The 12,619-nt window shown below is 38.3% G+C and overlaps 1 protein-coding gene across 1 annotated transcript; it reads left to right on the top strand.

The window, feature by feature from the left end:
* Positions 1-590: 590 nt before the first annotated feature.
* qdpra (quinoid dihydropteridine reductase a) lies at positions 591-12,197 on the top strand. The gene is made up of 7 exons (XM_026330888.1): positions 591-767; positions 856-948; positions 2,040-2,136; positions 2,268-2,408; positions 5,846-5,954; positions 7,985-8,068; positions 10,405-12,197. The coding sequence occupies exons 1-7, from the start codon at positions 684-686 to the stop codon at positions 10,505-10,507; spliced, it is 711 nt and encodes a 236-aa protein (XP_026186673.1). The 5' UTR covers positions 591-683; the 3' UTR covers positions 10,508-12,197.
* The last annotated feature ends 422 nt before the right edge of the window (positions 12,198-12,619 follow it).

The following is a 12,619-nucleotide window of genomic DNA, read 5'->3' as shown; positions in this document are numbered from 1 at the left end:
ATAAGCAGGACTGTTTCATTGCACTATTGGATTTTGTATTAATGTGAAGTTTACATGTGTGCTAGTCAATGCTAATAGAAATAACATGACTAGCCTGTGTGTAATACAAAATGTGTCACATGCATTCATAAACCCACACAGAACTGAACTGGACTTATCAGTTCTCCTTTACTGTCTTCCAATAACTTATTGCGTTTTGTGTTTACAGCAATTTCCACTGTCCCCTGCTGGATAAACAACAAAGTTAGGCTTGTGCCAAAAACACTTTCTTAAATATTTCACAATAAACAATTCTGAGTGAATCTTTTAAGCACTTTAAGTGTTTAGATTCTTATCCAGCAAGAAGACACATCTTGATAGACAAGAAGAATGAACTATTTAAGTGAATACTTTGTAAAAAATTACGTCAAACTAAACATCCAATTTTTCGATATCAACAACTTGGACTTTTAAAAGTGTGAAGTCCTCCCATACAGATATGTCAGCGTGTGACGTGGTGTTGTTTCCGACGGTCTTTAAACGCAGCATTCAGACAACTTGTTGCACAAGCAGAGAAACGCCTCTTCCTCCTCCTCTTCCTCCTCCTCCTCCATCTGTCTGTGTATTTCATCTGCAGCTCAGCCGCAGCTCAGGCACTGCTAACTGCTAACAGCTAACAGCTAACAGCTAACAGGGGCAGAAACATGGCTGCAAACCGGGCCATCGTGTACGGAGGAAGAGGCGCTCTGGGCTCAAAGTGCGTCCAGCACTTCAAAGCCAAAGGCTGGGTGAGAGCACCGCACCATGCACCGCTTCTACATTTGTGTGCAGGTGAAACTCAGGTCGTGACTGCATGTGTGTCTGTGAAACCAACAGTGGGTCGCAAGTATCGACATGGCTGCAAACGAGGAGGCAAATGAAAACGTGATTGTGAAGATGAGCGAGTCTTTCACCGAGCAGGCAGGACAGGTGAGCGACAGGTGGCAGACACGTACAGGTAGAGCATGCCTGGTGTGTTTCTGTCTTATAAACTGAAGAACTAACAGACTTTCAGTAAATGTGCTGCGGCTAAACACGATTTGTTTGTTGTGTTTTTACTGTTACTCACTTTTGTTTTGCTGGGAAATGTGTCGTTTAATGCTGCGTTCAAGGCACTTTGAAAAAGAAAGGAAAACGCAGAGGGCTTAAGGCGATTATTTTTCTGTCGATTCTGTCATTTCACTTCTAGAAATTATTTTTAGTTATTTGTATGTTTTCCTTAACTGTGGGTTTGGCTGCCTTTTCTAATGACATGTAATGTTACAGTAAGTGAAACAATTTGGAGTCTTTATGATCCTACACCATCATTTTAAAAATGTATGAAATAAACTAAAAGTTTTGCAACTTCGAAAAACTCTGTTTGCTTGAACTGTAGAAGCCTCTTAATTTATTAATTTTATTTTACTTTTCTGACTGTTTGACTGCTCTAATTTTATCATATTGTCCATATAATGTGACGTTCAGTAGAGAATAGTGAATAGACATTTTTAAAACTACAAAATCATAGTTTGTTTTACATATTTCATTGGAGCAGTTTGACAGATTATATATCATTGATTCTTACTGCTGTTCCTCTCCAGAGCCATATCTGTTTATATTTGCTCTGAACAAAAGGCAGGGTGTACAGATCAGTCCAAGACAAACACACACACGATAGGACTTAAGAATTGTTTATCTGTCTTTTTTTGATATTCAGTTTTGTTTTGGAGATATTTTGAAGCTTTAAAACAAATGATTCCCAGTATTTACATGATGTTGTACAGGTTTTTCTCTCATTTGTTGTTGGAGCATGCTTTTCTCAATTACTTTTATTTAAGAAAATATTATATTTATAGACTTTGAAGCTACTGGTTTATCCAGATATCCTTCAATTTTATGAGGACCTGAATGCAGCATCAAACATGTATTCAGACTTTCCATCTGGTGTGTGAGCAGACTGACGTAGTCGGCATTTAACACCGTTTATCTTGTGTGGGCCCTGCAGCTTTATGAAACAGTGTGTTATCTCTCATTATGTGCAGGTGAAGGCAGACGTGGCCCAGTTGCTAGGGGAAGAGAAAGTGGATGCCATTTTGTGTGTGGCAGGAGGATGGGCAGGTGGAAACTGTAACTCCAAAGGTCAGAGGCTTTTGTTTGTTGTAAAATTACCAATCACCCAAACAGAAAGTGATGTGAACATGCTACAGACTGGAAAAAGAAATAGTCTTTCCTTTAAAATATTTTTTCTTCTAAAATAATCACTTTCTCAGATTTATACAAAAACTGTGATCTGATGTGGAAACAGAGTGTGTGGACTTCCACTATCTCCAGCCACCTTGCTGCTCTGCACCTAAAACCAGGTGGACTGTTGACTTTGGCCGGAGCTAAAGCAGCTCTCTCAGGGACCGGGGGTAAGACACACAGTCGTGTTTACATTCTCATCATGATGACCTGGTTTGGTTGCGTACCACGTCAGGTTTCCAGCTAGACTTTGACTTATTGGAGACTACATTGTACATCTGCCAGTTCAAATAATGCACTCAATAGAAATCTCTGCAGGGAATTGAAATACTAATGAAGGGCAAAGAGGGATCTCACACAGCTCACAACAGTGAGGGGAAAAAGTTGTCGATAAAATGGATCCGACAAACAAAACAAGAAAAATAATAAAAACAAAAACAGGATAGCTGGTGAGATAATGGCTGCAGTGCGCCTTTTGGTCCATCATTGGCCTCGTGCGCTGCTGGTGTCCTTGAGCAACACACTCAACCATGAGCTGCTCATCTTTTTTTAAATGCACTAAACAAATTCAGTCACCTTTTAAAACAGGGTGGAACTCATTAGGTCTCCTAAACACTATGAAGGGCGAAAAGTGAAAATGCCAAGTGAATAAAATGTAATGAAACAGTATGTTTAAAAAATATTCATTAATTTCTAAGTATTAATAGAACAGTGTCTTCTGTCACACACCAAGTAAAGATGTTATCTGAACAACAATGCATTTAAATGGAAAATAACTTATTTTGTGAAATACTCATCTGCTGTGTTTTTTTATAAGTGAACTTGATTGTGTTGCTATAACTTCATTAATATTTGATCATGTTTTTGTTTGGTTTCATTTGCATAGCGGAGACATAGTTTGCAAAAATTATACTTTTTTGTTTTTTTCAAAATATACTAAATACATAGATGTATTTTTGTTTATCTCTACAGTGAAATAAACTGAAAGAGAAACCTAATCTCTATATTTTAAAGTGTACAGCTGAGTCTGGTTCTGTAGTTCACTGTTGTTTCCCTGCTGTAGGAAAAACTTTGTCAGGAATTTGTTCAGCACAAACACTGATAATCATAAAAAACATTTTCTGTTGGTTGGACTTATGACTTTTGAAGTTGCCAGTTGTGACAAGCATGTTTCACTAACTTCTGAACCAACATACACTACATGAGTAAGTAATTACTCAGAAGAATAATTGCTAATAATGAAAATGATCATTAGTTGCAGCCTTGTTACCACGTGCCCAGTTCAGCAGCCTCTTTGATGTGGTGCCATGTGATGTCCACCACCCCCCCCTCTATCCAGGCCGGCCATGTGATGGGCTGAGATCCAGCCCTGCAGCAACACAAAACCCTGGCTCAGCAGTCCGTACAGACTCCACAGTCTCATTGGCTGCTGCTTAAGAGACCAATGATTCAGCAGTTGTGGCTGCACACATTAGAACAGTGTGTTAACTCCACTGAAACACATTTACATCTGTTGTTCTGAGTGGCTCAGGCTTGTGATCTGCAGGGCTGATCTTTTTAGGAACTGCATTTTAAACAAAAGGCCTGATGGCTCTTGATTAAAACCTGCGTAATTAAAAGTGAATCAATATCAAGAGCAAAATGTTAACAAATACAACAGCACTGAGAGGTACATATGTTCTCTGTGCTTCAAACAAAGTATAAAGTTAATGAATGCTGGACAAATCTAGATCATCTGTGCAGTGGAAACAACACAGCACATTAGAATGACTTATTCTATGGACTTTCAAATTATTTTTAAAGTCATTCAAAATCTACAGGGATTTTATCAGATCCCACAGAATAGTTGAGCACCTTCACTTGACATTCCACAGTAAGCTTAAAAGGTAAAAGACCAAGAAAGGTTTGGCAGCCATGTGAATAACCTTAACCTCAGGTTAAGGATTTTAAGCACAGGTTGAACCCTGAAGGAAGGTAGCGTGTTGGACTTGTCTGCCCCGCCATGTGACTTGCATTGTGTTTTTAATCTGTGATTATCCTCCAAGATATGCCAAGAGTAGCATACAGCTTCCAGACACACTGCAGTCCGGCTGTACAGTATGTTATTCATCCAATTCAAATAACTAAAGTCTGTTGAAATAATCTCAGTTCTCTGTGTTTGCAATGTGCCTCTGATGTTTCATAATCACAATTAGTTGTGTTATTGGGTTGTTTTGTTAAACCTGACAATATGAGTATCATCCATACCAAGAGTTGGCTTATATGGCTTAGGGATCACAACCAAATCTCTCATCTTTATCAATAAACTCTTGCACAGACTAAACCTCATTAGTCTGAGCTTCCCCTCACATTGCCCGTGGGACCTCAGCTGTTGATTTACAGTGTCAGTGAAAAGTGTTGCAAGGACAAATAAAATAATTAGAAGCTCTTATTGTTGATGGATGCACATTGGCTCTGAACATGTGACCTGTCAGGCTCAGGATGTCTAAACCTGCAGGCTAACTTGGCAGTCAGAGTAAATCAGTGCATTGTTAATGTTACTGTCTTAAGACTACTTGCATGACCTGGACACCTCTAACTTGAATTAGTCTTTATTTTACTTGTGGAGTTAAAACAAAAGCCTGAGAAGAAAATTCATGTCTCCACCCCTTGTTCCTATTGGTCAGTTCTGTGTAAGCCTGTCATAAGATTGGTGTTTGGGGGTGGACCGATGGTTAGCATTTTTTTGGAGAGCCAGATGTGTGGGATGGGGGGCACATACTGTTTCCAGATTCTGAAGCTACAAAACTTTCCCCTTGAGTTTATTGACTTGGTTCATGCACCAACTCAATGCATAGATTTACAGATGTCTGTATCAGGGGCGACACTGGGATCAGACTTTTAGGGGGGCTCAGCCTCCAAGAAGAGTGTGCTCACTTCTCTGACCTTACTTTCTCACCTGAACCTGATTGTTTTCCTTAAGAAAGAAATGTATATCCATCTGTGGAAGTGCAGACTTCTATTGTAAAAGTACTTTCTTGTGCAGGGAATAAGTGTAATTTGGTCATAAAAAGTATATGGGACTTTGCTAATTAGCTATGTGGAGCGAAGTTAATGTTATGTTTTCTGTAAATATAGAACAGAAACTTCTTTCATCTGTAAACAAAGAATAATTGTTATGCTTTATAATACTGCACATTATAGCTATTTCATCTCCACTTACGCTGCTTCAGTTAACAAAACACTTTCTAAGTTACAGTTTTAATGACCAGTTACCCCAGTGGCCACATTCAGAACAGCATTTGTATTTACTTTTCATCTTAGTGGAGATTACAATCACAAATAGCCTATCAAATTCATTGCTATCTACTTCTTTACTTTGCTTTTACGTGTGACTGTGCATAGTCTAATATTAGTTAATAACAGGCCAAATGATTATCATTTTTAGAGGTGCTGAGTTGAAATTTAGGTGGGCTTGAGCACCCCTGAAAAGGGTCTAAAATTGCCCCTGGTCTGTGTCATGTCTCTATTAAATTAATGTAATCCACTCCTAGTTGTAGTGTATGAGGCATTTGATTAGGTGTGTGTTGAAATATCTCCAGGTTACTAACGGAAATGTTCTCTCCAGGCATGGTAGGCTATGGTATGGCTAAAGCTGCTGTCCACCAGCTGTGTAAGAGTCTTGGAGCAAAAAACAGTGGGATGCCATCAGGAGCTGCTGCTGTGGCTATACTACCGTAAGTACTGCAGTGTTGTCTACACGCTTGGTGATGATGGTAAAAAGAAATCCTTAATTATGATCTGACTGTGGTAGACACCATATGGTTGCTATTGTTAGTTATTATATTTTGTGATAATTTTGTGTGATTTTTGCTCCCAAAATAAACAAATCCATGGAGTGCAACTGTTGTGCAGAGAGAAAAACGACAACTGTTAAACAACCTTTTTGCCTTATACGTTGTAACACGATGCCGTTTAAACTGCACACACTCGTGCACATTCATGTTTCCCCAACTGGAAAGTCCATCAAACTGTAATAAAAAATATGCTGGTGATCTGCTTTTTCCTCCTGGATGGAACATTTGCTCATTGATGATTTGATATTTGTTTTTCTGATACTATGCATTAGGTTTTGTTGATAGAAAACAGAGCCAGCATCAAAATCTCATTTGAAAAGATCTTTTTTTTTTTTTCCTATTATAACCAGATTTTATGCTTTAGTTTTAAAGAAATTGTGTATATTTAGTGTAACATAGACATTTTACACACCGGGCCTTTAAATACAACAACAGCCTGTAAACAGAGTGAGGATAAAATCTGTTGTTCTGTAAAATTAGCTGTGCCACACACTCCTTTGTTATGTTCGATGGATAGGTGCAAGGTGGAGATAAGCTGCTGGAATAAAAGATGGATAAGGCTGCCATTTCACCCAGCAGATCTCTGCTTGTGCACATAATCTGTTACAGATGAATGATGCACACAGCACGGCCTTGTGTGTTCGCTTATTGAATTCAAAACCAGTGTTTTTGCACTGTCATCGTGAGAAGCCAGAAATGGATTTTCAGGGGTGTTTCTTGCTCCTGCTCTCTCTATGGTTGGTTCTCCACCAACATGAGGCTGAACTGCCTCTCCAGCATGATGTCACATCTGTTCAGCATTAGCCCCATGACTTGCATTTCTGTTACAGACTGCATCCCCCAACCCCTTCGTGCTGTTAAAACAAGACTATGTAATGTAGTCCTAATTAAAAGTCAGATATTGACTGAACAGGAGTTTTCAAAGTGCTGCAACACAAGGCATGATTATTTTATTGACTGTTACCATATTAATGACTTCTAAAATAATTTGTTGTTACATCTGTTAGAGGGAAAGAATGCCAGATTGGCTCTTAGCAGCCCCTGTTTGTAATGTATCGACACAATTAGCAGCAGATTATTTCACTTTATGAAGAAAAGCTAAAAACATAATTCACAGTCAAGTTCTGTAGTTATAAGGGGTGTATTTTTTTTTCCCCCTCTGCTTTCAAAGTGTGTTTATGGATGTTTTTTTTTTTTTTAGTGCCTTAATTGCCTATCTGAGCTTTTCTGTGCCACCTCCTGCTGCAGCTCCAACTGTTGACCACGCTCATACACAGACCAGACTATAGTAACTACGTTCTTACAATAACTAACTTCCTACTGTTTTTAGATCATCAGCATGAACCTGTTCCTTTCACCTCACACAGTGTCTTACCTCACTTCACACACACCCACACACACACCCACACACCTCTTTAACTCTTGGATGCCCCCTGGGGAAGCAGGACTCTGAAAATTTAATAGGAGCTGTCCTCTCTTTTTAGAATTGAAATATTTCTCTAAACTGTCTTCTTGTAATACATTTATGTTCTTGTTTCAGCGATTGACACTTGTGAGCTTGCTCCTGCTCTCTCAATGTTTTTGCTGCAAGTTTCTTCTGTTAGAGGGAGTTTTTCCTCTTCAGTGGTTGCTCATAAGAGACATGTTGCCCTTCTATGTAAAGTGCCTTGAAATGATTTTGTTGTGATTTAGCACTATGCCGATATATTTTAAAAAAAAAAAAAAAAAAAAAAAAAGAATCATGTGGTCTTTGATGAACAATGTGTCCTTGTTCCTGAATTGTATGTACAGTAAGTAACAGTGGATTCCACAGGGTCAGTGTGTCACATGACGTGTGTGTGGCATGAGCTGCCGCTCTTCTCCCACCGTGGTTGTTCTTGTCCTGATTGTCATCTGGCTTAATTTGACAGGGTTACCTTGGATACACCGATGAACAGGAAGTTCATGCCTGATGCAGATTTCAGTTCCTGGACGCCGCTGGAGTACATTGCAGAGTGAGTGCTGAACCAGTGGTTCATAGTGTTATTTTTCTAATTTCTGGCCATATAGAGTAGAGTTCTGGCCTTTTTGTTCCTTTTGAAGAAAGAGTCTGTTCTATAGTATTTAGAGTTTATTTTTAGCCATTTACAATTTACTAGTCATTTACTCACTGGTGTATACTTGGACTGATCTCTTTTATTTCCCCAAAGGGTCTTAACAGTGATTTATACAGAAATATATACAGTAGTAAACAGCTTGAAAATGAAAGAAATCACCAGTGGGATCTAGTAGCCTAACAGCGTTATTAATGTAAATACTAAAATACAAACAACAAAATAACCTGTTCATAATCAAATCTACACCTCAGGTCCAAACTATATTCCCCATATTCCAGAAAATGTGCGACTTAATGAAGACTCTCATCTTTTACATTTCTCTGATCACTGTTGTCCCCCTGCTGACACTAAAACTTCGTTTCACGCTGCTGGATTTTTATTCTGCCCTATTAAGGCTGCTCTTGGCAGAGAATTTGGTTGTTAATGTTCGTGCAAAAATTCTCACTTGTCAGTGAATGACAGTACACACATTTAGCTTTTACTCTTTGGCGATTGTGCAAACATTTTCAGCTATCAAAATACATTAAAGTTACAGAAAATACTTGACAAAGTGTAGCCAGGCGAGCACACTAAAATATATAAATATATTAATCTCCTTTTGTTGTTAAATAACATGGCTGATGTGCAGACTTTTCTAAAATAAATAAAATGGGTCTCCTTTGAGGTTTAGACACAGGCTGATGTTTGGCCATATGCATGTCAAAAAATGTAAATGGAGGGTGATGGAAGAATTGATTTACACTGGTCTGGCACTGCAGGAAGATCGATGGGTCAAGCTGCGTACTGTCTGTTTTTTTTTTTTTTTTTTTTTGTTTGTTTTTTTTCTTTGTAGCTCATTTATTTTTCCATCTTGATAGCATGTGTTTTATGCCATTTACTTTCTCTTTCCAATGCTACCATCATAACATTGCATCAAATATTTAATTATTTGTAAATGAAAAATATGTTTTGTTTTTTTTTATGACAAAAAAAGCTTCAGTGATTGATACAGAAATGCTTGTAATTTCTCTATATGTATCATCTGAAGGAAAGAGCAGAAGAAGTGATTAATATTGTTGATTGAATTATGAGTTTAATTCTATGTGTTAATCATTGTTAGAGTGCATCATAAAATGTGTGTTTTGAGATTACTAGAGCTCATCTGAAAATATGCTGGGTGCATTTACACAGATGTTTGTGTTGATCTCTGAAGTGTGTGCTGTCTGTGTAATACAGGGGAGATTAGATGGGATTTGATCCAGTTTGATAATCTCTGAGGAAACAGGGTCTGAGGACAGAAATAGAAACTGAGTGGTGGGAGGGGATATAAGGGAGGTGGGAGTCAGTCCTCTGTCTTTTTACCCATCATCTGTTTACATTTCTGGGCTTCAACAACAACATAATATTATTTTAAAAAAATCTGTTTGCTGTTGCTATTTGAAGAGCATACTTTGTCATCATTACTCTGGAAACATAGGTCAAATTCATTAGTCATTATCCAATAAATATGGATCTTCTGTCAACAAAAACATCCATATTATCAACAGGCTGTATTGCCAGGTGTTCTTGATGTTATTGGCACTTTTCAGTCAGCTCCAAATAGCTGAATAGCACTAAGTTAGTACACAGTTCTAGTGCCAGTATTATTTATCGTCATTTGTACTATAGCAACAGAAAATACTTGGGTTGGCACAGTTGTGTTAATTATATTGTAGTTTCTGTCAGTATTGTTTGAAGTGTGTCAAATACCCTGCTTTCTGCTAAAAATCCCACAATTCAACGCGTCACATTTTTATAGCTGGGAAAAAGACCATTGAAAGTGGTTAGCGATGACGCAGTGTCCAAAATCTCATTTTACTGCTCGCGACTGAATAAACTGTTGCATGCTCATTATATAGGGAACAGTGAATGAGGTAATGATTTAGGACTATATCTATACTCAGCTGCCGGTAACCATAGCAACAGTAAGCTTATGCATTTTATACATCTGCAGTTAAATCCTGAATAATTGGTACCACATGCTGTACATGCTAGGGGAAAAATTGGTAGGATATTAAAATAGTTTACATTTTATAAGTGTTACATTCCAGAGAGGCAAATGATGCTATGTACACAGTGAAAATATAAACATATTTTAATCTAAAACACTTGATTGAAGCATATTCAATGCTACCAATGTTTTATAAACATGATGCAGCTGAGACTGCTAAAAAAAAAAAGATTAATACTCCTTCCATTTTTTCGTTTTGCTCCAGACTGTTTTTCAACTGGGCCACCGGGGCGAACCGACCGGCGTCCGGAAGCTTGATACAGCTGCTGACCTCCGGAGGTGAAACCCAGGCTGTGGCTGCTCAGTAGACAATGGAGTGGAGCTGTGGAAATGGTGATGAGGGTGTGTAGGGAGGGAGAGATAAAGATGGATTGAAGCAGAGAGAGGGGGAGAGATGTGGTGATTGAGAAGCACAGATACTGGAGGAGGGAGGAGAAGGATGCAGGGGAGAAGAGGTAGAGAGATAGGAGGAGTGATGAAGACAGGGTTGGAGGGTGTAGAGGTGAAGAGGATAGATGGTGACAGAGAGGAACTGAATAAAATAAGGAGGTGGAGAGAAGATAGCCAAATGGGTTTGTTTTGGATTGGGAAAGGGGGGGAGGGGGTCTTTTTAAATGCAGCCTCACAGCACCATCTAGCTGTGGATCAGTACACAAGTCTTCAGTAATAGCTGGTTTGAGACACATATTCAAGGCTGCTGAAAAATGAAAGTATTCAGAGTTATGTAAAAAATCCGTGTAGGGAAATTTTGCTGAGTGAGATATTCCAGAGCTCTGTAATTCTATGTCAGTAATGTTAGAAATGTTATAATGTGAAACATTGCAAAAAATTCATATGTTGGGTCTTAACTTTTCACCTCAGATTTATTCTTTACCTCCCCCCCTTCAGAAATACATTTTAACTGTATATCTACATTAGTTACAGCCATTATTGTAATATCGGGGGAAAAAATTCAACAGCTGACAGTGTTGGTCTTACGTGCTATGTGATATCCGTAGATGTTTTAGTTTGTACTGTTTAGAGACCCTGAAGGTCGTCTGCCACTGCGGAGCCTCAAAACTGAAGAAAGCCGCTGACTTCTCTCACACGGACAATATGCTTTAAAGTGGAGTGGCCTTATTTTAATTTGTAGCCATTGAGTCAAGTGTCCTTGGTGTCCATGCTTTGAGAATGGTGCTCTATCTGTTGTGGTTTTTCTAAGTCGTGTGTTAAAACTGTCAAATTCACATTAAAACGAGTCAAAATAAAGGATCAATTTGAGGTTAAAAAAATTAATTTTGACATTGGAAGAAGCTGTGGACAAACAATCTAACCTCAGGCTCCATTAAGTAGCTGTGACGTGCTGTCATGTTTCTGTGCACAGTTTGGAACAAACGTAACAAGGTCTAAAAGTCATAACATCCAGTTTAAGCTAAGAGTCCCACAATGCAATGTCTGACATTCAATATGGGAAAATTACAGTATTGTGACGCTACATTTTGCAGACAGACAATGATTAACACTGCCAATGTGTCAGTTCACTTTACTGCTTGCTATAGTTTGACCTATTGACTGTCTCTTCAGGGAACAATGAATTGCTGAACACAGGGGCTCTGGTCTTCATTGGCAGATGATCAGAACATTACATAGTTGTATTATACGTTGTATAGTGGAGTTACAACAATCGGAACATTTGAATGCTAAAATTGGTATTAAAACTGAGCGCTTGGAAGTCTTTCTGCTCACGATGGCTTCAGATGTGAAGTTCAAAGTTCCTTCTTGGAAACAATCTCCCCTTTCCTGTTCAGTAGCTCTTCTGAAACTAATGAGGAGCATTGGAAGCTCCAGAACAGCTACTAAATGGACCTTGAGATAATATTGTTGTCAGTCTAAGGATCAATTTTGTAAACCAATTCAGCCATTTTGAAAAAAACTGACAGAAATAACAGTAATTATTCATAACTGCAAATATACCCAGAATTAAATGTACTGCAATAAAACTTCTTTAAAAAAAACAGACATGAGATTCCTGAAATTTTAAAGGATAAGGCTGCTGCTATAATCTATTTTGTTATTCTCACCAAATCCCATGAGAAAGTAAAACCAACCATGTGATAGTCTGTCTTCCCTATGATGTCTGGGACCCTCACACAGGAATAAATAGTGTGTTCATGTATTAATCCTCATCTAGTAATGCAGTGAGTTTCTGTCAGCTGGATGGTGCATGTTAGACTACACTGCTCATATTAATCCTAGTGGAGCAACATATCACCATTTGTGGTTGGAGGAATGAAACATTTTTGGGTTAAGGTACACTTGTTACTATGATCAACTTAGTTTTGGTCATTTGTTGACAACAAAATATATCAACTATCAAGAGTATCATTTTGCACACCCCAGTATAAAAACTACCACTAGATGGTGCTCTTTAATAAGAGTCC

The sequence above is a fragment of the Mastacembelus armatus genome, chromosome 10, assembly GCF_900324485.2.
Source record: "Mastacembelus armatus chromosome 10, fMasArm1.2, whole genome shotgun sequence".
NCBI classification, from domain to species: Eukaryota; Metazoa; Chordata; class Actinopteri; order Synbranchiformes; family Mastacembelidae; genus Mastacembelus; species Mastacembelus armatus.
This window is presented reverse-complemented; position numbering and strand designations above follow the sequence as displayed.

Excerpts from the sequence above, each read along its gene's own strand:
- qdpra (XM_026330888.1), top strand. The coding sequence starts at position 684 with ATGGCTGCAAACCGGGCCATCGTGTACGGAGGAAGAGGCGCTCTGGGC. Across the intron at positions 2,409-5,845 it reads AGCTCTCTCAGGGACCGGGG|GCATGGTAGGCTATGGTATG; the intron begins GTAAGACACACA and ends TGTTCTCTCCAG. Across the intron at positions 5,955-7,984 it reads GCTGCTGTGGCTATACTACC|GGTTACCTTGGATACACCGA; the intron begins GTAAGTACTGCA and ends TTAATTTGACAG.